Source organism: Chlamydotis macqueenii, chromosome 9 (assembly GCF_036417535.1).
Source record: "Chlamydotis macqueenii isolate bChlMac1 chromosome 9, bChlMac1.mat, whole genome shotgun sequence".
Classification (NCBI taxonomy): domain Eukaryota; kingdom Metazoa; phylum Chordata; class Aves; order Otidiformes; family Otididae; genus Chlamydotis; species Chlamydotis macqueenii.
In genome coordinates, this window is record NC_141564.1 from 14,383,622 (window position 1) to 14,407,999 (window position 24,378).

The 24,378-nt window shown below is 40.8% G+C and overlaps 1 protein-coding gene across 1 annotated transcript in view; it reads left to right on the forward strand.

Moving 5' to 3' along the window:
* LOC104482675 (putative cation-transporting ATPase 13A4) overlaps positions 1-24,378 on the forward strand; it is a 41,185-nt gene that overhangs the window by 5,866 nt on the left and 10,941 nt on the right. The window contains exons 2-21 of the mRNA XM_086754795.1: positions 2,145-2,318; positions 4,820-4,957; positions 7,227-7,297; positions 7,390-7,470; positions 8,338-8,407; positions 9,245-9,379; positions 9,793-9,865; positions 10,508-10,639; positions 11,363-11,533; positions 11,986-12,143; positions 14,911-15,099; positions 15,416-15,477; positions 16,176-16,326; positions 17,146-17,232; positions 17,904-18,057; positions 18,654-18,765; positions 20,665-20,789; positions 21,778-21,941; positions 22,997-23,119; positions 23,747-23,826. Coding sequence (XP_086610921.1) covers positions 2,145-2,318; positions 4,820-4,957; positions 7,227-7,297; positions 7,390-7,470; positions 8,338-8,407; positions 9,245-9,379; positions 9,793-9,865; positions 10,508-10,639; positions 11,363-11,533; positions 11,986-12,143; positions 14,911-15,099; positions 15,416-15,477; positions 16,176-16,326; positions 17,146-17,232; positions 17,904-18,057; positions 18,654-18,765; positions 20,665-20,789; positions 21,778-21,941; positions 22,997-23,119; positions 23,747-23,826 — 2,450 coding nt within the window. The remainder of the gene's footprint in view (positions 1-2,144; positions 2,319-4,819; positions 4,958-7,226; positions 7,298-7,389; positions 7,471-8,337; positions 8,408-9,244; positions 9,380-9,792; positions 9,866-10,507; positions 10,640-11,362; positions 11,534-11,985; positions 12,144-14,910; positions 15,100-15,415; positions 15,478-16,175; positions 16,327-17,145; positions 17,233-17,903; positions 18,058-18,653; positions 18,766-20,664; positions 20,790-21,777; positions 21,942-22,996; positions 23,120-23,746; positions 23,827-24,378) is intronic.

Consider the following 24,378-nt stretch of genomic DNA (forward strand, 5'->3'; position numbering starts at 1 on the left):
TGCCAATCACATACCAAGTGCCCACCCTCTCCCTTCTTAATTGTATTAACTACAGCCTTATTGACTTCTCAGACTTCAGGTGTAAGGCACAAAAGCTGGAAATTAAAGGAATGATTCACTGACAGAAGCAAGATGCACATGGCAGCAATCTCATTCTTCCCCACCCTGATATTTATGCCCATCCCAATTTGAAAATATTATTCCAGTTATGCCAGGTCCAGCCATTTACTGGAGGAAGTCTGAAGGCATGTTCTTTGAACAGTTCTTCCCTTAGGCGTTTCAGTCTCCATGGGAGTTCCTTTGCCTTGCTGACAAGCTGTAAAGTCTGGATCCAAGCATCTGGATCTTGCTAGTCAGCTATTGCTGTGAACAGTAAGTTCACATCATTCTGTGTACTATTCTGTATGCTGGTGCTGATGCTAATTTTGTAACCTTTTTGTTAAGGATGCAACTAGACAGGGGTGAATGGAGAGCCCCTCACCTCCTTATGGGAGCATGTGAATATTAATACCACATGACAGTCACACCAACTGCCTTCTAGCAACCTTGCCTACCTGCTGTCCTCCATGAGCTTCCTTCTGTCTGCTGCAGAGTTGTCTTATTCTCTTTGGCTGCTCAGAAATTACAGAAGCCTTTGAAAACGCTGAGCATGTGCATCTCAAGGTGATATAACCAGGTCCTGTGCAATGCAGGCCACTTCCCTGTGTAGTTTACCATACTTTTTCACCACAGTTGTCTATTTCTTCCTTTTAGAAACCCCATGGAGATTAGCTAGGAAGATAGAGTCTGTCTTTTGGAGAATGACATAGAGCAGGTAGGCTGAGGCGGTGTGTGGAACCACTGGGTAGGGCCTGCGTCTCACATAGCAAGCAAAGACACCAGCACAGAACCAGGAATTATGCATTACTCATCCTTCCAATTACGTTGCCTTTTCTTCTCACCTTATGAATGGATCTTGCAATATCTGTGGCTGCAGATATCTGATCTTCAGAAGCAGATTGCACAATTGCTGCAGATATACTAGGAAGAAGGAGATTGAAGAATCTTAACCCTTATGTGAGCAAATTCTCCTGGTCACCTGATGTAACTGCAGCCGTGCAATCTCCCATCTTAGATCAGGGCTGGGTCTCCTCTATAAATTCAGTGTATGCATTTCATTTCACCTTTACCAAGTCCCTGCTAGCACTGCTGAGAGGGAATTTGGCCATGGTACCAAGACCTGGCAGCTCTTAAACTGTAATGCTGACAGTCATCCCTTTGAAGTTTTGGGCAAGTCACCTTGCCTCACTGTAACAACATACTCGGCTTTAAAAATGGAATAATAATACCTACTCATACAGCTACAGTGAGTACCTTCCTTTGGCCCTCTGAACATGTAAAGCATTCTGCAAGTGTTCATTAGTTGTTCTTACTAACAGTTCTTATTATTTTTGGATGTTAGGACAATGCCACATTGTCAAGGTCCAAAAACCCCATACTGGAGCTGTCATGGAAGATGGTAAGAGCCCTACAAAGGCTGTGTCTGTGCCGAGTTGTGTAAAGCAGCTCCAGCTGGTGCAGCCACACAGTGTCATTCAGCACCATGCGGAGACACCAGCTGAGCTGCTGAGTGTAGGTGCATTAAAGCAGACTCCCTGCTATGGCAGGACAGCAGTAGTGCTTCTGATTCTGAAGCAGGCACTGTCTCAGCTGCTGCAGTGGGTCTGTACCACTCTCCATCCCCTAGTGCAGACCTACTCAAGTTCTTAGCTGTCTCACTAAGGGACCTTGAAAAAGATGACCAGGCAAATCTCTGTTCCTAAATTGGAGTCTAAAGGTTAGGGCCTCTGTATTTTTATATCATTCCAACTCATGCACACAAATAACAACTTTTCATGCTGAGTTTCACAACTACATAAAACTATTTCAGAGGTTTCGTCAGACTACAGCAATCCAGATTTTGTGAAGGTGGATGAAAACTTCCGTGGACTATGCAAAATGTTTAGGACTCATAAAGCAGCCAAATACAAGTTCTATGACTTATTTTTGAACAGTACCATACCAAACAGTACTTATGGGAGAGCGGTGTAGTATTCCAGATGTTTCTTTAAGAAAAATAGTGATGATATTTTAGTGATGATTTTTTCCTTGTCTTTGCTGTACAGGAGATTTTTGGCTACAAAACCCAAGGTTGCCGAAAGGCCTTATGCATTGCTGGATACATCTTGTCCTGTGGGGCTCTGCTGCTACTGTTTTACTGGAAGCCAGAGTGGGATGTATGGGCAAACTGCATCCACTGCAGCTTGGAAGAAGCGGACATTGTTCTGCTCAGAACAACAGTAGGTGCCTACTTTAATCTTTAAATTAGTCCTTAGTATGTAGTTAATCGGAAGATGAGTTAATTTGAAGTAATCCAGTTAGCTGAAATCTCTTACTTTGCTGATTTACTGTAATAATATCTTATGTTTACCATCATTGATCTAAAGAACTCTCAAGTATTCCATGAATTATGTGTAAGATGATGGTTGGAATGGAGGGTAACAGCTGATTAGACAACAAGCTGAAAGAAATAGGGGTGAAAAAAACTTTAATATCTGTTATTTGCTCTCAGTCCTCCTTCTTCCTTCCACCATCCCTGTGCTTTCTACATTGCAAATCTGTGCTCCAGATTCCAAAGCATCTGTTTGATTGGCAGTGTCCAGCAGATCCTTTTTCCCTTACTTGGCTGTCCTGTTGAAGCTGCCCCTCTCTACCAAAATTTAGCCAGTGGGCCAAACCAAAGATTTGTCTAGCTCTCCTCAGCAGTGTCCAACAGTGTGTGACGAAAGATCAGTATAAGGAAGAGAGCAATCTTAGACTGCTTGTTTTCTTGGCTCTATGTTTCCATCATCTTTCAGCCTTTCCCCATGTCCAGCAAGCCTGCAATCCTGCAGTTAGTGCTTTCAGGGCTTTTATGTTTTGCTAGTAGCTTCCTAATACAGATTTCTGTCAGTTGAGGACTGTACTAAAGCACTGCAACATATGCAAACCCAGATTTCATTTCATGCAAGCTACTGCAACACTAAAAGAAGCAACCTGAGACTTGACTCTGAATCCCAGCTGAGCCTGAGTGCTCTAGGAGCTGGTAGGGTTGGTTTACTTCCAGAAGTTTGATTTGTTCTGCTTCAAAGGTTCTTGAACAATGACATTTGCAAAATGTGCAATTGTGAAATAGATCACTTGCTGCCACTGTATTTGAGCTGCCTTCTTAAATGAGCAGAGCAGCATGCAGTAAAAATCTTGGGTTTTGAAAATCACAGATCTGCCTGTTGAATATTTTATATTGAAACAATCTGCATCCTAATAGGCTCTGCGTATTTTTTTTTTAAAGAAGCATATTAGGTTTAATCTCCCTTTTTAATCTTCAGTTCAGTTAGCATTTTTAATTACCTGTTCTTCTGTATAATTTTAAATGGATTTGCCATGTCAAGCACTTTTCAAATAAATTAGTTTTTTAAATGATCCTTTATGTAATTAAGCAGGAATTGAATCATATTGTACATTCTTGTTATCAGGAAGCTCTCTCAAAGTATGCTCTGGACATTTGACAATTTTGGATTTCCTTTGGGGTTCTTTGTATCAAAATGACAATTTTACTTTCCCCCCTACACTCTGATTATGTCAGTTCTCAAATGTGATGGCTGCTGCTAATGAGGATACAAGTAATCCCATCAGCTTGTTCCTTGGAATTCTCTTCTGCTTCACATAAAACCTTCATTCATAATTCATCATCATCTTTGCAATTGCAATATAAGGGCCTATTAACTCACTTTTGTTATTAAATTTTTACTAACTTTAGTTCAAATAATGAGCACCTGTGTTATTCACTGCTTCCCATCTCAATCTGCATTCCAATGTCTACTAATTCTGAAATTTAAATTAAAGATAAATATCAGAAAATAAAAGTTATTCTACTCAAAATATCAGTTTAAGAATAAAAGTGTACAAATAAGATATATAAACATTATTAAAGTTCTTTTTTGAACCCTTAAATTATTCAAAAGGACTCATATTTGGTACAGAATCTTTTTTTTCTGTTGTCATTTCCAAATGAAGTTTAATAAATGTGCTTTCAGAACCTGGCTGAGGTAGTCAGCTTTCTCCATTTGCCAGACTGCTCACACACTGAGTATGATATGTGTCAGTCTCATAGTTGGCTTTAATGCGTGTGGTTCAGTGTTCAGGACTGAAACTTAAAATGAGGGTACTTATTACAGTAGTGGCTCTAATTGCTGAGACTGTACTACCAGCACTACTTATCAGGCAGTTCCAGTGTTGAACTTGTTTTATAAAAAATAGCAAGATCGTGAAGTCAGTTTGTGGCAATAGCCTGCCTAAGGTACCACAAGGGAGGCATGGTGCTAACACACTTGTTGCAATGAGGTGTTAACACAGGAATGACCGTGAGAAGGTATTGGCAGTAAACATCCATTTTGCAGTACAGCACTATGTTTCTTTTGATCTTCTCTTTATATTTTGGTCTCTGCATCTCAGATTGTCCTGTACTGCTTGCTTCTCCCAGATCATGACCTGAGTGTTCACATTCCATCCTTATCAGCCAAGCACCAGGCCTGTGGCCAGTGATTTACTTGCAGTACTCACATTTTGACAGGACCGTGGTTCTGCTCCCGTTCTGCTGATTTATCTATCAGTCACAAGTGCTGGGAGGCTCCTGTTGGTTAATTCTTTAAAAAAGCTGGAGCAGAGCTCTAGAAAGGCCTACTGTAATCATTCATTCTGAGGTGATAGTTTGGTCTGATTTTGAGGGAAATCGTGACACTTGTCTTTTGTATTCATTTAGGATGAATTTCGGGTTTATTCTCGGAAGACTGTGACATGGATCTCTGTGTCTGCACTTATCAAAAGTAGACTGGATTATACAGCCACTGCTGAGGAAGACTCAATCTTCAGCAAAGCCATAATGAAGCCAAGTTTGCAAGTAAGAAAAGTATTCCCTGCAGCATCTGGGAGATGATAGCAAATCTCAGCCATGCTTCACGGAGTGAAAGTGAGCTGTGAAACGTATCCACATAAGAAACTTGCAACTTGGTGAACACAGTGAGCTGTGGAAAAACAAGCTAGACGTTTTGGAGAACTGTACTCACCTCTGTAAAAATCCTCTTTTATTCCGAGTTGTATTATGAAAAAAGAATACTCACTACTCCTGAGATAAGACCTATGTTATAAGTAGGAGAGTTTCAGGACACTGAGCTTGGTAGTGAAGAATCAGAGTTCCAAATCAAAAACTTGTTCCTGGCTTAGGAATCAAGGAATTTAGGGGTGGCTGTGTGCCTGAAGGGAAGCTGTGAGGAACCGAACATCACAGCTCCCATGGTAAAATGAAAACAGGGATGAATACAGTTGAAGGGGAATAGAACAAAAAGTGCCTAGGCGGAGCTGCATCAGTGTTTCCAGAAATGTTTCATCAAGGAGAGTCTGAAACACATTTTGGTTTCTTGCCTTTATATGCACCAATTTGTGCTTTAAAATATGTTTGCTGGAGTCAGGTTTTGCACTGCAAAATTTTTGTTCCTGCAAAAATGTATCCTGGTCTCTCCCAGTTCCATAGCTTTGAGATCCCAGTGAGGCACTGGGGACAAGGTAGACAATTAATTGATCCAGGCAGATCACAAGGTCCCTCATGAGTTGAGTAAATATAATTATCTCTATTTTAGAAAAAGTACCAGACAGTTCAGTTATATATCTTGCTTAGCATTACACATTAAATGGGTGTGAGCAGTAGGAATGCAATGGCACATCTGTTAATATCTAGCTTGTCATTATAAATACTAGACCACTGCACTGGGGAACCCATAAAAGAGCTATATTCCCTTCCGAGAAATAGATTTCTAACTTGTTAGCATTTATTTTTATATCTACAGCAATTTTTAGTAGAAATTTTCATTATAAGCCTTACTTTAGCTGAGCAAAGCTGTTGCTATTACTGCTGTTTTGTGTGGGCATATATTAATGTACATAAGAAAGTTTAGTGCCAGCTAGTTTAATCAACTGGCACAGTATGAAAGTGAAGACTGGTTTGTAGCATTCTTCAGAGAATGGAATTAGTAACATAAAAAAGCCCAACATAGCCCTCAAATAATAGGCCCTTTGAACAACACTTTTATATCAATCACAACATCTAGATAGAAAAGAACAGATTGCAAAGCTGCAAAGAGTAAAGAGCTTAATCCTTCATGAGCAATTCAAAAGCCCCTACTTATATGTCAGTTATAAAACCTGTTTGCCATTTAAGCTACCTAAGTGCACAGAATAGTGAGCAGTGTCCAAGAGCTGTCCAAGGACCTGTTCTGGCAGTGACTTGAGTCCCTCATTTCCCACTCCAGTTTTTAGCATTGCAAATATTGCAGCTCCTATTGCATGAAATCCTAACTACAGACCTCTTGTTAGGTTAATGACTGTGGTTATAGCTTCATTTTGAATCAGTGTATGAGTTGAATATAGATTTCATTGGCCTATAATACTGCTTATTGCACTGGGTAGGGAGAGTCCCCTGGAGCTGGTTTCTTTATTACTTATGTGTATAGGTGTATAGCCTTGCCTTCTTCCAGCTGATATGATTCACCATTATCTCTAATAGGCTTCATTATTGTCGTGCAGGACAGGACAGACTGCTTTTGCAAGTTACAAATGGCAGCATGTGTTCCTAATGGGTAACTGCTCTGCAAGGGCTTAGCATTAGCAATGACTCAGGAAGTATCCTGGGATGGCCTTTCTTGTCTGTTGGCATATCTGTTCAGCTGAAGGACTCGGCACCATGCCTGTAACTGCCCAAAGCCTCCTGCTTTCCTCAAATCCAGACAGAAGATAAGGGAGTTCTTGACTCAAGATGGGCTTTGAAACTACCTGTGTACCCACCACTGCATCAGTGATCTCTTCCCTTCATTCTGTGAAACGACAGTGAGGACTGTATTCCTTGCTTCACCAAACGGAGAGAGAAGAATGCTGCTTTTTAATTGCTTGACTTAAATATATGTAAAACTTACTGGAACCTGCAGTCATGTGGGAATCCCACTCTATAATATAAGCTAGAGAGTTAGCATGTGAAATCCTCTCTTCTCTCCCTCCCTGCCCCCCATATAATTTGCCTTATCTGTGCTTGAGGATGCCTAGCTGAGATCTGTGAGCAGGCCTGGTAGTATTTTTGTTTGCTATGTGGCATGTATTGTTGTCCCTGTTTTGTTTTGCAGGTGAAAAGCATCCAAGTACAAAAAATACGCTATGTCTGGAATATCTATGCAAAACAGTTCCAGAAAGTTGGGTGAGTTCAATGCCCTGGTTACAGAAGCCTCTAAGGAAGTCAAGCCTCTTTGTGAATAATATCCTAAGGAAAACACTCCTTTTATATTTTAGAACCCTAGAAGACCATCACACTTGCTCAGCTATACATACCAAATTTGGTTCTGGTCTCACCTGCAACGAACAGAATGTCAGGTACACATTTAAAACACAAGTACTCAACATATGGATTTCAGAGGGATGTAAATTTACTGCTGTTGGTGCACTTTTCTTGAATTTTTTGTGTATTCATTAATATGCACGTAATTTTAGATGAAATGACCATGCCTGAAAAATTGAATGAAAAGGGTTAGAGAATGTTGTGTATTCCTTGTCAAAGTTTTTGAAATGTCTCAGTGTTCATCGCTGTTACTGTTCTCAGTGAGGAAATAACTATGTCCTGTAACTAATTCTAAGAGGTTCATATATGGAGTAAGAGAAAGTCTCCATGAGATGGTGCAGATAAGCTGTGTGTGTGCTTCTCCAGTGGGGCTCCATGTGATTGTATTGAACTTCTGAATCAATTAGTTATGGTCATTGAATTTATTCTCACAAACTACTGTATCATTAGACAATTTACAGAATAGGTATTCCTGAAACTGCCAAATAAAGAAATTGTCTTCAGTTGATAGAATACTGAAAATCCAGCTCCTGACCTTAGCTCATGTTGAATGTTACATTCAAATTGCCCTTAAATTTATGCAAAATTATCTGGGTTTAGATAATGTAGTTTTAGGTGCAGAATTTCATTGTTTATGGTGGTTCAAAGGCATTTTTTAGTAAGGAAACGTTTGCCTAAAAGGCTGTGTTACACCTCTTGTCTGTTTAAATAGATCTCACTGGTACAATAATCTTTTCTGACATAAACACTGTAAGAGCATTTAATTCTTTATCTTGGAGAAAGATCCCAGTCTTTAAGCTGGGATTGATACAAGCTCTTGGGACTATTGAAAGCTGCAGCTTCTTGACTGAGCTACATTGTAACTGTTTTATCTGTAAGTGATGTATCTTTATCCTATACAGGAGAGTTATATGTGGGCCAAACACTATTGATGTTCCAGTGATCCCTGTTTGGAAACTACTCATCAAAGAGGTTAAGCATTTCTGTTGCTTTTATTGTAGGCTATTTGGGGAGGCAGAGTATGCATATAGAATATAATGGATTCTACGTCTGAATTAGCTTCCCAGGGCTCACTCATCGAGCACATTCCTTTTTCAAATCCTGTCGATTTGAAAAGCTGTTCCATGAAATCACCATAAATTCATTTATTCTCTATTGTTCCCTATCCTCCATCCCCATGCCTGTATGGCTGCTTGGTATTTATGTTGTCTATGTCCGGGGAGCTCGTTCTGTTGGCCTTACAAAGGTCAGTGAATGTTTACAAGCTGCACTGGAAATCAAACCTTCCAGGCAAAGGCTGTCTCTTAATCAGCAGAGATTAGGTGAACAGCAGTAGCTGGTGTATGCCCACAGGTGCAGAGAGATCCAATGAGCTCACTCCTCTGGGCACAGCACCATATAAAGCACCAGTATCTTTTTCAGACAGGAACTGGTTATGTGTGGCCTAAATGGAGTGTTTGTGGAGATGTACCTATAGTATGTGAATTCCATCCTCACTTCACAACTGCTCTTCTCTCACCTTTGTTACATGTCTTGTAAAGAAGCAAGCAAACCAAGGCTTGGGCTGAGCCATTCACATCCCAAATAACACTCTATTGGTCCAGGTTATTTGGCCCTTCTGTCAGATGGAGATGTTCCAATCTGATTGGACTGAAGCCACTGCTAACAAAATTAGAATGGAGGTCAGGAGACACGATGCCTAACTCAATAGCTTTTATTCCAGCCCATTTCTAACAGGATGGACTGGCTGGGTGTACCGGAACCATTTAAATACGGCCAGCTCTTGAGTATTGCTCTCTCTCCAAACAGGTCTTAAATCCATTTTACGTGTTCCAGCTGTTCAGTGTGTGTCTGTGGTTTGCTGAAGATTACATGGAGTATGCCACTGCCATCATAATCATGTCTCTCCTCTCGATTTTTTTGTCTGTGTATGATCTTAGGCAGGTAAGACACCTCACCTTTTTCACAAGGGATTTGTTTCTATTGTCTGGGAAAGGCCGGGATGTTACAACCTACACATGTACAGTGCTATGCGAGTTACTCAGAGGTTTAGTCATGTGACATTGTGTAGTAGCAGGTGCAATGGCTTGGCCTTCTAGTCATCATAATCTGTGTGGTTCTTTAACCACATCCTCCCTTCCCCATTCCAGTGCTTTGCTTTGTAGCCTTTTGTTACACCTTCTCCATAACTAGGGTGGAGAATTTCTTTCTCTGTATGATTGTATAGTTCCTGGCAGGCCAGACCCCAGTTTATGTGGTTTATAACTGCAAATAACAAAAGGGAATAATTGTTAGTGGATGAATTGCATCATGTAAGTAAGATGTAACACTTTTGTGTGTTCTCCTTTAATTTATAGCAATCGGTTAAACTGCACAGACTGGTTGAGTCTCATAACAACATCATGGTCACTGTCTGCAGAAATAAGGAAGGTGACTCCTGTACACTTCTTTCTTTAATGTGTTTCATTTCTATAACAATTTATATCAAATCCAATAATGTATAGTATCAAATTCGTTCTAGAGCAGTTTCCTCTTCTGTCTCTCAGCAATATTAACTATCTTCTGCAGATTAGGTTAATTTGGTGTTGTGGCACATCAATCATATTCATAACTGTTTGAGTGCAGCTTCAGAAAAAAAATATCAGGAAAACTATATAATTTCTATTAAAGCAGTGCTTACAAAGCCAACCACATAGCCATTAAAGGGCTGCAAGTCCACCTAATTGCTCCATGCAAAGTCTGTTCATTACCATGGTGTTTAGAGCACAATCCAAAAAGAGGGAGTCAAATTAAGAAATGTAGATCCAAGCTTCTTCGTTAGGTCAGCACAATATTGGAACATTAAACATTGGTTGGGCTTTTGGGGAATTAAGAGGGAATTCTGCAGTTTGAACTGATGCCTAGACTTTTCTAAATATCAGAGGTTGTATTCTTAGGTCCTACTTGTGGTCCTTTGTTTATCAGCTGTTGTAAAGAAATAACAATCTATTCAGCAGGTAGTTCCTTGTATTTTTTCCTCTTACCACAAAGAAATATACAAAGCACAATATTTGCATTACATATTACCTACAGGTTTCCAAGAGCTACAATCACACCATCTTGTTCCTGGAGATATGCTGGTTTTGAAAGAGGGAAAAACCTTTTTGCCTTGTGATGCCATCCTGATTAGTGGGCAGTGCATTGTAAATGAAAGCATGCTGACAGGTACCGCTCATCCCTCCCAGGTTTGCCATCACAACATCATCATAGCCCCGTGGCTTCAGCCAGAGACACAGGACATACAGTGTTATCATGTATCACCCTTATAAGACAGTCCATAGTTAGCCTAGAAGGGGATTATTTTGGGTGTTTGCTATAATAAAGACTGAATTGTAGTTAGCCTCAGCTTATCTAAATAGCCAAGACAGACTTTAGGAAGGGCATTCCTATCTGGGGTGCAAAATTTAGGAAGGGATCCTCTGACTAGAAGGGAAAGAGTGGACAGTGAAGAGGAGTGAGCAAGACAGGAGAATAAACAGTAGATATGGAGTAAAACTGTTCTCACACAGAGCCCACAGTCCACTCAGGCTGTAGGCGTTTCTCTCAGTCACTCTGAATGTCTCATTGCTGATCACTTCAACGTCTCCAGCCTGCTGGAGTGTCTGTCTAGCCCTCCGGACACTTAGCCCCATGTTCATGTAATAGCAGTGGAGGACACACCGGGTGGAAGAGTTCACTGCAAAGCAGGATTTTTGATGCAGGAGATATTCAAACTCTTATTCACTCTGAAGATGTCAGAGTACAAAAGTAATATTTCTCTAAACTGGTTTCTCTAGTAAATACCTTTAACTTACCATCTAAATGTCTAGATACTGTACTTATTTGAAAGTCAGCAGGCTGATTTTAAGGTGTACTGTGGTTTTCCTCATCTGAGCTAATCTTCCCTAGGGGAAAGTATTCCAGTAACAAAGACTCACTTACCCCAATCTGATAACTTCAAGCCCTGGAGAATGCATTGTGCAGAGGATTACAAAAAACATGTCCTCTTCTGTGGAACAGAGGTCATACAGACCAAGGCAGATGGCAGAGGAGTAGTGAAAGCTGTGGTGCTGCGAACTGGTCAGTCAACACTTCAGTTTGCTTTTCCTTTCATGCTTTTTCTTACTGGAACAGTCTGACTTAGTGTGCCCAGTCACATTAAGTTAAAGCTGTTAATCCAAATTCACAACAGTCAGATGCAGAATTGATATCTTGGGCTGGGCTAAGCTATTATGCATGGTTTCTGTGTGCTTGGCATAACTTTTAGAAAAAACACTAGCATATGATTGATTACAAAAAAAGAATTTCAGTTTGCTTCTGAGACCTTGAAATAATCCTCCTCCTTAAGACAAAAATAACTTTTTTTTTTCCTGTATTCTACAGAGTAGGTCACATACACTGAAATTAAACATCTAGGCCTTCCTTCTTAAATTACAGAAATTATGAGTAATTTTAAAGCCAAGCCCTCCATTCTTTCTAGAGACATTTTGGAAAAGTTTTCCGCTTGGAATTATTACAGTTTGTCTTTCTAGGTTTCAATACAGCCAAAGGGGATCTGGTGAGGTCCATTCTCTACCCTAAACCCATGAACTTCAAGCTGTACAGAGATGCCCTCCGATTCCTGATGTGCCTCATAGCATTTGCAGCCATTGGAATGATCTACACAGTGTGTGTATTTGCACTTAATGGGGTGAGTCACTAAATGCAGGAGAAACAGTCACAACCAGTTTCAAGAGACTTGAAACTTGAGTGGCTTTATATACATTTATATATAAAAATATGGTCCTTGTCAATCTCCTTTTTGCTGTAGTATATGAGTCCATTTTACAATGTAATTGAATTTGTGACAGTACACAAGCTCTTATACATTCAATTCCAAGGTGCCAAAACCCGGTTTCCCTATAGTCATTTCTTTTGAGGTTTTAGCAAATCTTATCAGCAGCCTTCTGTATGCTGACTGCCTCTATTTGTGTGTTGCCTGCCCTGTGCTTGCTGATACATGTAATTATCTATGCATGTAATTAGCATAATGCTTTCTAGAACTCTGAAAATGGGAGACCTCAAGAGCTCAGCACTCTGCAAGTAGCTTTTACAGAGTTTTTGTGGCACTTTTTGTACATTTCTAGAAAAATCACAAGTGAGTCATGGGTTAAATGGGACTGATGTGTCATTGTGAAAAGGCAGCTTTCCAAAAACTTCAGTTTAGATCAAAGACCCATCTGCCCCTGTTCACTGTCTCTGAGAGTAACTGGTATTAAATGCTTATGGAAACTGGTTAGGAAGTAGGGCAAGTATAGAACAATTCTTCCCTGGTATAGTCTTCTAACTTCTTGAAGAGAAAGGTTTAAGAGTTCAGTAAGCTGTTTTTTGTATCTAGATCATCTAGCTGTAATAGCTAGATGCAAAGTCAACTGTCCTGTGTCAGTTCAGTCACCCACATCTCCCCATTTTTTTCCCAGAGTTCTCCAGGAGGTTTATGGGGTATTAATTCCCTCTGTGAAGACTGTGTTAGCTCTTCTTTAGCATGCCATATACATCAAGAGTAGATTAATTCTGTATTATAATTTTAATGAAGTTTCTCAATGTAGAACTAAGATTTATTGTGTCGGAAAGCAGCAAGGGACAGCTATTCCCTAGGGGAAGGCAAGCCAGGAGCTGAAGGTGGCCAGAGCACAGGTAGTGCCCTCACCGACCAGGGCACAGTCACACAGTATCTGAACATGGTGAGAAGAGCTGGGTGCTGGTAACAACCCATCAATAGTCCCAGGCAAGCCAAAGTGGTAAATAATCTGGGCAGACCAGTCAGAAGCAGAAGGAGATGAGGAGAAGAGACAAGGCTGCCACACATGTCTAAAGGTGTCCATCCAGAAAACACTGCTAGAGGCAGGTACACCTACAACGTGTCTCAGACAGGGACTGAAGACCCAGGCCTGAGCTTAAATGGAGCTCCTAAACCCACGAGCAGAGGGTGTGGGTGGACATGAGGCTAGTGAGGGTAATTCAGGCCTGTTGGTGCACCTAGGGCCCTGCCATATTGGTCTCTCAGTCCTGGAGGGTTTGCCTGAAGCCCTTTTTAAAACAGTTCACTCATTCTCATGTATTAAGGTCAATGTAAGAAATAGTTGTACACTGTAAACAGTAGTTCTGCACTTTAAAGCCTCATTGCTTTAGAACTTCTTCATGCCTTGATAATTATCTGCCAATGTAAAGTCCAAGTCCTGAGTTGCAAGTTTGATTCTGCAATTCAGCTTTTGAATAATTTTTCTCCTTTGGAATAATCTACAATCAGTTGTCTCAGAAGATTAATTCCCCTCGGGATATCAAAGAAAGTTTGTTTAAGAACATATCCTGGTGTCTGCTTTGCAGTTTTTCTTTTTCTTTTTTCTTTTTTTTTTTTAACTTCCCCCTTGTAATACGTTAAATAGATGCTGATGTTATCACAGCAGCTGAAACTGTCTTGTCAGATTGGTGTAAGATTCAGTCACATGATATACTGAATGGTTTCTCTTCTGTGACTGTTTATCTAAAGGGGCTGAGTGCTTCATTCCAACATAACGTAGATACAAAATATGATCAAACTGGTGCCTTATGCGGCCTGAAACAGTATCAATGAAAGGAGAATGAGAGTATGATGGAGATTCAGCATATCAAATGCAACATGATTTATGGTCCCAAGCTCAGAAGCAGCAATAATAGAACTCTATGATGGTTTGCAGATCCTTCTGAACTGCAAATTGACTTTAGTTTGCAGTGTCTCAGTTCTGGGACCTCAATTTGAAATGCATTCAATCCATTAGCAGTGATGTCAACTGCCAAGAATAACAGTGCTGACATTCAGCATACTGGCAGTCAGTTTTACTCCAACCTCTAAGCTCCCAAATTAGACATTGCTTTTAGAAATGTAACTTTTACTTCCGTATCTCTTCCTGCAGATAAAAGCAATTTCCTTTCATAACTCCTAGAACATAAGGTCAGAAGAAATCATTAACTCATGCATTCTGCCCTCCTTTTCAGCACCGTCCCGTATGTCACCCTAATGTGGAGTCCAGAGCTATGCCTGTAGGCAGTTGGATGAATGCCCATATAAATGTCAGATTCTTGTTTGCTGTATCATGAGAAACTGGGCTTGACTGAGGGTGCAATAACCTAGCTGGCATGTTCAAACTTATGTTCTTTGGAAGAGAGTGTGAGCTCTACCTGACAGGTTTGTTGGTATGGAGAATGAAGGAAGGCCCGGAGGCAGTTTTTTAGCAGTGGTGTAGCCTTAAAGCCTTTGGTTAAATCAAAGCAATTAATTTCTTAGGGAGATGAATACATGATGGACCATGGGCAGAAAACAGCACAGCCTGAAGCACCTGCAGAGGAGGGGAGGAGGGATGAAGAGGGCTACACTCAGACAATCCAAGCAGCACTCCTTGCCACCCTCTTGCTAATAACTGCCTTTTGTTTTATGTCAGGAGGAGGCAAGTGAAGTGGTGAAGAAGGCTTTGGATGTTATCACTATTGCTGTCCCCCCAGCTCTGCCAGCTGCCTTGACAACAGGGATCATTTATACCCAGCGGAGGCTGAAGAAAAAGGGCATCTTCTGCATCAGCCCACAGAGGATCAACATATGTGGACAGCTGAACCTCATCTGCTTTGACAAAGTAACTGCTATGTGGTGGTTGCTCTCTTACTAGTAATGGGAGCTGTGCTAGGGATGGGAGAGTATGGGTTTTGATCAAACATTTCCATTGTATTTTAGAAACACATCAACCAATCTTGCATACTTAAGTTTGTGTTGTCTGAATAGACACTGTTGCAACTTGTTGTTTTTCTTGGAATCTAGGAATTGTCTGGTAACACTTTTGCTCTGCACTGTGCTGGCATTTTCTGTACAGTAACTTCTTAAAATAAGTCTTGTTTTTTATTCCTCTTGGAGCTCTCATGTGAAAGTTAATTTAAATGTACATTTTAACTTAGACTGGCACCTTAACAGAAGATGGCCTGGATCTTTGGGGCTTGCTGCCCTCTGAAAGAAACTGGTAAGGCTCCTTCACACACTAATGGTATTTAAATTTGGTGGGGTAGTGACTGGATTCTCCTCCTAGACATATGAACAAATCTGGAAGACAATTAATGTCAAACAGCAGTTTGAAGTTCCCCATGTTTAGATTTCCAATATTATTTCTATAGCCTCTGGAAAATGAGTTGTTTGCCTCATCACAGGGGTCCTGAAAGTCACATGAAAAGGACCCCTGCATGCCCAGGCAGGGTAGTCTGCAGTAGACATGCTAGGTTAAATCTCAGAGCTACAACTGTGCCCCAAACCTTTATGACAGGGAGTCACTGTTACCCATGAGATTGCCACTTGGTTCCTTCAGTGCCCATGTTTTTGCCCATTTACATTTCCAGGAATGTGCATGCACAAAGATACTCAAAGCTATATCAGCCTCACAGATGAAGAGTCCTTGCACAAACCTTAAGGAAGATATTTTATAATAATCTGTTCCTCTGTCCATGCCATGGACTCCTTAACTATGCAGAATACACTTATTCTGAGCATGTGTTTTCCAGCCTTTAACAGATGCTCATGGGGGAGGACGAGTCCTCAGAAATGTGCTTGTGGTCTGACCACAGGATAGGACTTTAACAGCACCCTGACTTAGAATTTTTTTTTTCTGTTAGGCATATGTTGTTTGATGTTCTCTGATGGTAATTTTTATACTTTCTTTCACCTTAGCTTCCAGGACATTCATAGCTTCCCTGCAGACCGCAGCCTTCCTTGGGGCCCAGCGTTCAGAGCAATGGCAGTTTGTCATTCACTAATTGTTTGGGAGGGAAAGATCCAAGGAGACCCACTGGATGTGAAAATGTTTGAGGCCACTAACTGGGTAAAGCTGTCCTTTGTTGTTATGCAAATAGTGGTGGGGAGTTTTGGTGTTCTCACAAACAAGAAATGTCCCAACCCCTCCCATGCAAGTAGTCACTTTAGCTAAAACAACTAAAACACAGAGAAGATACTACATGCTCAGGCTTTTGTAGAGACATTTCTTGTTGCTGCCTAGAACTGTCACTTAGGAGTACTTTGAGTACTTAGCTCCAGTAGTAACAGGAGTTAGAAGATATTTTTCCCCAGGGGGATCACCTTGCCATCTCAGCCTTAGGCAGATACCCATCAAAGTTATAAATTAGACAGGAATAATCCTGTTAAATAATTCATGTGAAACAGGAATAATCATGTGACCTTTGACACCATAAAATATTTTTTTCCTTGCAGTCATGTTGTGATGATTAAAAAATCCAGCTGATTTGTGGAATCCTTCAAGAGCAGAGGATGGTGCTTTCTACATTAATACAAGCTCTTATTTATTTTCCCATTGAGTCTAGGTTATATCTAAAGATTTTTGCATATTTAAGTGGGTTGTAATGAATAAAGGATTTATTGTTAGTGAGAGGACATAATCCATTTGCTGTGCAAGAGTACAGCAGTATCTTAGTGAAGCTGGTAAAGCTCTGGATTTGATTGCCAATGGAGGCAGTGGATTTTTTACCCACTGGAGTTTTTTAGTGTGAGTTCAGACAGAACCATCTCAGGAATGAACAAGATATACCTTGTTTTGAGGGAAGGAAAAGCTCTAAACGATTCCTTGAGATTCCTTTCATCTCTACTGGTGCTGTGATCTGAAAGATTTTTGTCTTTCAATACACAGGTGATAGATGATTCCAGTGGACACCAGATTGAAGGTCAAGCATCCACATATGCCACAGTTGTTAGACCTGGACCTAAGGCCAGCAGTGTAAGCTATTTGCAAGATTCACATTCATGATCAAATTAAACTGTCAGTGCAAGAGTTATCTTTCAGTAGAGAAATGCTTGATTGTCCTAGTCCAAGACAGCTCTTCCACACTTTGTCTTTCTTGTACTACCTGCAGAGAGATTGCCCTACTCTCTCTGATTAAAAAAAAAGATGCCTGGAGGAGCTTGCTGCCCACGCCAGAAGCAGGGGAATGCTAGATGACAGATTGTCCAGCTCTGGAGTTTGTCTGAGTGGTGGAGATCTCTAAAAGCACTTGGGACTGCAGTGGAGTCTGGTAGCCAAAGCCAGACCGTTACTGGTGACAAACACCAAGGGGAGTGCTTTCTGACATCCATTTTCACTTTGCAAGACCAGTGTAAGACCCAGCAGAGTCTTGTTAAAGAAACTGGACTAGTGACTTCCTTTCAGTAAACTACACCTAATAGTCTGCTAAAACTGTCAGTGAACTTTTCCTACTGCTTGAGCTAAATATTGCTGTACAAATTTCACCTCTTCTTTATATAACAGTCCTTTCTGTCCCACTGTGACAAATCAGCCCATTTTACATGGTTAGCTTCTTACTATGGCCCAGAGGTCAGACAGACCTAAAATCCTTTGGCCTGAGTTTAAAATCCTCGCTGAAGTGTCTAATCCACTTGCTTTTCTCCTAGGTCCCAGTGGAAGGACTTACCATTTTACATCAGTTTCCATTTTCTTCAGCCTTGCAAAGAATGTCAGTCATTGCTCAGGAAATTGGTGGAGAACAACAGGTCTTCACAAAAGGGGCTCCAGAAATGGTAGCCATGTTATGCAGAGCAGAAACAGGTAACTAACATTTTTAAATGCTTCCCAGAAATGCATGTGTATAAGTGACTTTTGATAGTGCAATGAAGTGGAAGGTCCAAATGGGATTTCTGGGTCTAAGACCTTATACTTCTGCCTGAAAAGCTAGTCTCTCTGTTTTGCTCCAAGTTTAAGGCTAAGCTTTCATACAGCCCTTCTCAGCAAAGAAAAACTGCTAAGAGATAAAAGCAAGTACCAACTCTTGCACAAGGTGTACAATCTCTGCCAGAATAGATATTTGGAAAAGTTGTCTACTTGTCCAGTATACACCAAAAGTTTTCCTTTTTCTCCAAGCCTTGGGAGAGCAGCTAGAAGAGCACAGCTCCTTCATGACACACTGGAAGAAGGTAAGTCTTTGCAGAATAGTTTAGGATCCTAAGTGAAAAGTGACAGAGGAGAGGCAATGATTTTCCTACTGAGCAAAGTTCAGTTCAGCAGCTTTCCTTGATGTCCTTGGCCTATTGGTAGACTCTAGGTGTAACTGCCCTCTGGGACAGGAACCTTTCCTGCTCCAAGGCTTCCTTTTATTAGAAATCAGTCAAGTGCCCTTATCAACTATCCTTTCCCCTTTTCCACAGTCCCATCGAACTTTGAAAGCAAGCTTCTGCTCTACACAGCACAGGGCTTTAGAGTTGTCGGACTGGCATATAAATCTCTACAGGCAGGGGAGAAATCTACTGATCTAACAAGGTAAGCCATAGACTGCTTCTTACCAGTTCAGCCATGGGCTAGTGATGCCTCACACAGTACCACTACCACAACACCCCTGCCAAGAGCAGGGCTGTAGTACAGAGTTTTGTTAGATTCAGACCAGAGGGACTCTGATTTAAATCTGGATATAGGTCTGTTTGAGAATGAGTAGAGGGCACTTGACTACCCCATGTTTATAGCACATGCCCAGAATCCTTACACATTTCTTAACTTTGGATCAACACAGGTAGTATAACTCTAGTTAGTACACTCTGAAGTCTAGTACACCCCTCCCTCAGTCCATCATTTGAACCAATTTCCTTGCAGATTTATCCAGGCTTTCAGCTGAAGAGAAGTTTGTTTGGTTTTTTTTTCTTCTTTTGTTATCCTGGCTCCTTGACTAAGCAAAAGCAGCAGACAACACCTATTACACTACCTGTTCTCTAGCCCAGTCAAAGTCAGCAGACTCTGCTGCTGCTGTCTTGGACAAATCCTTTAACTTTCTAGCTTTAGCTCTCTTTGGTTTCTAGAGAAGCCAGCAAACTCTTCTGCTCTGCTCACAGTATTAGTTTTCCACAAGCCTCACACAAGAACACCTACAGATGAATCCATATGCTTTTACCCAAATGCCTCTAGCTTTTGCCTGTGATATTCCAGACACATAACTTCTGAAACATTTACAGTTACTTAGCATCTGCTCTGCTCTCTGTTTACTAGCTGCAGGTCCTAATGCAGATGGGACTCACTTGCTCTTTCACAAGGCTTTTTGCTTTGCTGAAAGGGCCAGTGACAATGAAGCAAAGTGCAAGCGGTTTGTTTAATTCTTTTGACAGGTTTTATAACAGACCTGTCCAACCCAATGAGCAAATGTGTGCGATATGGCCCAGATTTTGCAGTTGTGTGTGCAATTATAGCATGTATAATGTATATACTGCCAGGAGGAAGAAGAAAACTAGAGGTCAAACACAAGATCTGCTGCAAGAATCACTGTGAAAGCAGTGAATATTCAGGCACGTCCTTACTCAGCTACTCTGACTGCCATGCAAGTGCTTGACATCACCGCCTCCTTATTACAGTGGCTAAAATAAATGTTTGAAAGCTTTTATTTTATTCAGACTCTTCAGAGTCAACCTCTCTCCCTGAAAGACTCTAGTTTATCACTCAGGGATAGGGTATATTTACCAAATTCTGTTCTCAACTGCATGTGTTCAACTGTAAAAGAAGCAATAGCACAGGTGTAAAGAAAAGAGTAGAAGAGAATAGAATTGGAGTTCCCACATGCTGTTTGCTCAGGTCCTACTATCAAGAGTAGTAGATATATATACTAAGGTGTGTTTCTTTGTTGTACAGTCCTCAAATGAGAAGGACTAGTGTGCATGAACTTTCCAAATCAGACAACCACAGTTTGGGGATCCTGCAGGAAATTCAGGGTGCTTTTTCATGCTGGATAAGGATGGTGCATGAATGGAAAACAGTCCAACTTATCCATCAGGCTTCATGTTGATATGTGGAGCAGGTAGGTTGAAATTGGCTTTTTTTTTGAATTTTATTTGGTAAGTAAGCAAACATGAGCTTACTGGCTCATGTAGCCAGCCAGGAAGCTGGCTATGTACTGAACTTGTTCAAGAGAAGAAGAGAACAGAAGGATGAAAAATCAAGTGAAGATCCTCCATACACAACCAGCACCACTTGCTGCTGGTGGGAAGCAAGCCCTGCTGGTGTTGAAATAGCACCACAAAAGACAGACAGCCTGGCACTGCTGAAATCTAACAAGTTATTTTAATTCTTTTGAGTTAGGTGGGATGGTTAGCAGTTAAAACTGGCTATCAGCAAATTCAATGCAAAACCAGGCCAAAGGCAAAAAGAAGAATTAAATCTGTGTCTGTTCTTCACTGTTAGGGAGGAGGTAGAATCTGATCTGACATTCCTGGGTCTGCTGATAATGGAGAATCGATTAAAGAGGGAGACAAAGCCTGTCCTGGAAGAGCTCAGTGCTGCCCGCATCAGGAGTGTTATGGTCACAGGTATCTAAAAAGGGTGGATTATTTGTGTGGCCACTGGCCTAGACAGGGAGTCCAATGATGTTTGAGTGAACAGTCTGCCGCTTTGTCACTACCACTGGTAGGAAGGCACAGGCATTTGTATCTTTCAGACAATTATAGTCCAAGAAGCATCTGTGTTACAATAATGATGTGAGCTGAACCATACAGGCTTATGTCCCTGACAACTTCACCGGGTTGTGTCAGATATCTAACTCTTAATCTGTCCCACTTAGACCACAGATCAGAGCCTTCCTGTTACTCTGATGCTTTCCAGTGAGTCCATTTGTTCTCCCTGGTAGGGTTATGAGATGACATGCACAAAAATATGTCATGTAAGATCCCCTCTTTATAGGGTCACATGAAATCTGTTGTCATAAATGAGCAGAGATGGATCATGGATGCCAGGACAAATCAATAAACTTTATGACATCTGGTAACTCATGCCTACCAGTCCCTATTTATCCCATTTTTTCTTAAAGGGCTGATTTGGATTTGGATAGGATAACCCACAGTTTTTCCATGGTCCAAAGACATTTTTCCAGGAGTCACGCAGATCTTGTATTCTTGAACTTCACCCCCTTCAGCCCATATCCTACGCTAAAGCCATTAAAGGCCAATTGATGAGAATCAGTGACACTAGCAGCAACTTAGAGATGAATCCCTTATCGATTTTTGTCTAAAACATATTCCCCATCTGAGTTTCTTCAAGCTAAAGATGAAAATATTTCATCTCCAGATGAAAATGAAAATATTTCATTTCTAGATAAAAAATATATTTAATTATTGAGACAGATCTCATCTGCAAAGTTTTGATCTTTATAAAAAACTCTCTTAGGCACAGACACTGAAATCTTACTGATTCTTGTGGATATATTTGAAAACTTGGAATTCAGGAAAAGGTTAATGTTTCCTCCATAAACAATTCCTTATTGCAGAAATTTTTAGATAACACTCCCCTTGATTTTTCTAGGTGACAACATTCAGACAGCTGTAACCGTTGCCAGAAACGCTGGGATGATTTCTCCAATGGATAGAGTGATTCTTGTGGAAGCAAACAAAATACCTGGATCTTTTTCAGCATCTGTAACCTGGAAACCACTAGAAGAAAAGAAAACTGAAGATTATGGAAACCTGGTGAGCATATAAGAAGCAGGTGTCATGCAGCAAGAAAACAAACTAAGCTGGAATGCTTTAAATAATGCAGTGGGATTATGCTAGTATAACAGAGACCAGTCATTCGCCACCGTCTGCATGTCAGAATGTTATGTGCTAGAAGAGTGTTTAAAAATAAGAGATTTATAAAAATGTACTCCCCTAGAGCTTCCTTCCTAGCATATTATCTTATGAACACATTTTTGATAACTGCCTAGCTAAGTCTGAGCATAGCTTTGCAGAAACCCAGGAAAGATTTATCTCTAGCCCTCCTGCTTAGCTGATGGCAGTTTAAAACAGATTTCCTTTACCTGCAAGGTAAAATTGATAGTATAGATGTGGACTTAAAATATGTGGAACTTCACTGAACGAACCAGCCCTGTTCAAGCAGGTAGAGAGTTAGCACTTCCCCATACCTACAGAATTAAAACACAGATTAACTGTGGAGAACTTGCATATATACAGTGAAACATAGGCTAGCTATGCTAAGCAATTATATTCCATCAAGCATCTCCACAAAGAAACTGAGATGAAGACCAGTTACTCTCTCCCTGAAGAGTATGTCTGAAGGTGCTGACCCTTCTCTGAGAAGTATTAGCATCAGGCAGGTGGTAAGGAATATCTGCAGGGGCTGTTGAGGGGCTCCTTTCTACCAAAACTCAACCTGAGCAGCATCTTCACTGTATTTCCCTGCAAAAAGGCATGCCCAGCTATGGTGCCCATATGCTCTCTCTAGCCACTCTCACTCACAGAGCAGCTCACCAGGTTGGCACTGTTGCATAAATTGTATCAAAAGTCGCAATGCTGACGGCCAGCTTTAAAGACATATGAAGCACCTAGTTCACACTGAAATTAATGGCATTATATGCCTAAATCTCTTTACAAATCCAGGCAAAGGCAATGCACCTCAAACCCAGGTCTCCCAGAATCTTCACAAGGGCCTTCCCCATGGTACGTCCTTTACTTTTTCTGTAGTAGTGCTTGTGTAAATGCACACAGTAGCTTTTCAGCAGCACTCATTCTGTCTTGTTTTATAGGAGGATTACTGTCAGACTGAACGAAGAATCAGGCTGGCATTGGGATCAGGCCAGTTTCATTTTGCCATGAGTGGGAAATCTTACCAAATTGTAGCACAGCATTTCAGGCACTTACTTCCAAAGGTAAGATCTGGATTACTTAACTGGAGTAGGTTTACTATTCAGTAGATTTGGATTGTCCTGGTATAATTAGCTGAAGAGATCCAGACCAGGACATCTCTGGGGAACAGTTCTAACCCTAAAATACTTACAGACTGGATGAATCTCTGATATTAACATATGGTGAAGGATCTAAAAATCCTTGGATTTTTTTCTGGCTCATGATGTGAGGACATGACTTAAAACATTTGTGCCCATATTCCTGGCCACTGCACAGCACTGATTCTGTCATGTTTTGGAGAACAGAAGAGAACATGGTATTATACAGCATGCAATTCAGCATGACTTGTCTATTTTATGGGAAGGACAGTCTCATGAATTCTCTTCTAGTAAATCCCTGCCTGGTAATCTGTGTTCATCAGGTAACTCAAATAACACACCAGGCCTCTTGTCCCTATTGTGATTGTCATTTTTTCAAAAAACTAATTAAGATACCTTTTATCTTTGATAAAAGCCTTTCCTGCTTTGGAGTCTAGCATCAATTGTTTGGAAATGTGAATTTTTGGAGGTTTCTATTCCAGATTATCACTGGAATTACTGTGACTCCTACCTCAAGTGCTTAAAAATCACTCCCTTTTTTTCTCCTTGCAGCTCCTGCTGAATGGAACAGTTTTTGCTAGAATGTCTCCTGGTCAGAAATCCAGCCTTGTAGAAGAGTTTCAAAAGCTGGAGTAAGTTCATAATGAGCATTAAGAGTTAGGAAGTGTTTGATGAATTTCCAGGCTTGAAAAGAGTCTAGTAAGAGCTACCTTTTGTTTAACAGAGCATTTCCTAGTAGTGCACGAAACTGAAACTTCCACAGACGTGGAGCTTGGCAATTAAGTTCCAAAAGCCTGTTAAAGAAAAGATGCTGAAGTTCATGTTGGTTTGGCAACCCATGAAAGACTTAACACTCCCATGGGTCTAGATTTCATTTATTCACATCGTCTTTCATTCTTACTTCTCTGTCTGGGCCTGAAGGCGTGGCACTTGTCTACCCAAGATTTTTAGGAATATCTCCCAACACTGCAGCTTCTCTGATGTTAGCAGTCTTTTTACTGTATTATTGCTGACTCAGTGTGATGGGTTAGAAAACATGACAGGGCAGTCTGCATTGCTATGCCCTGTGTTGCTCACAGTCACAGAGGTGTATATATATATTCCTGAGCCTCAGGTGTCTTGTTGCCTGTTATTCAACTGTTTCCAAAATCTTTTGAAAACTCCCACCCTCACCTTAGCTAGCT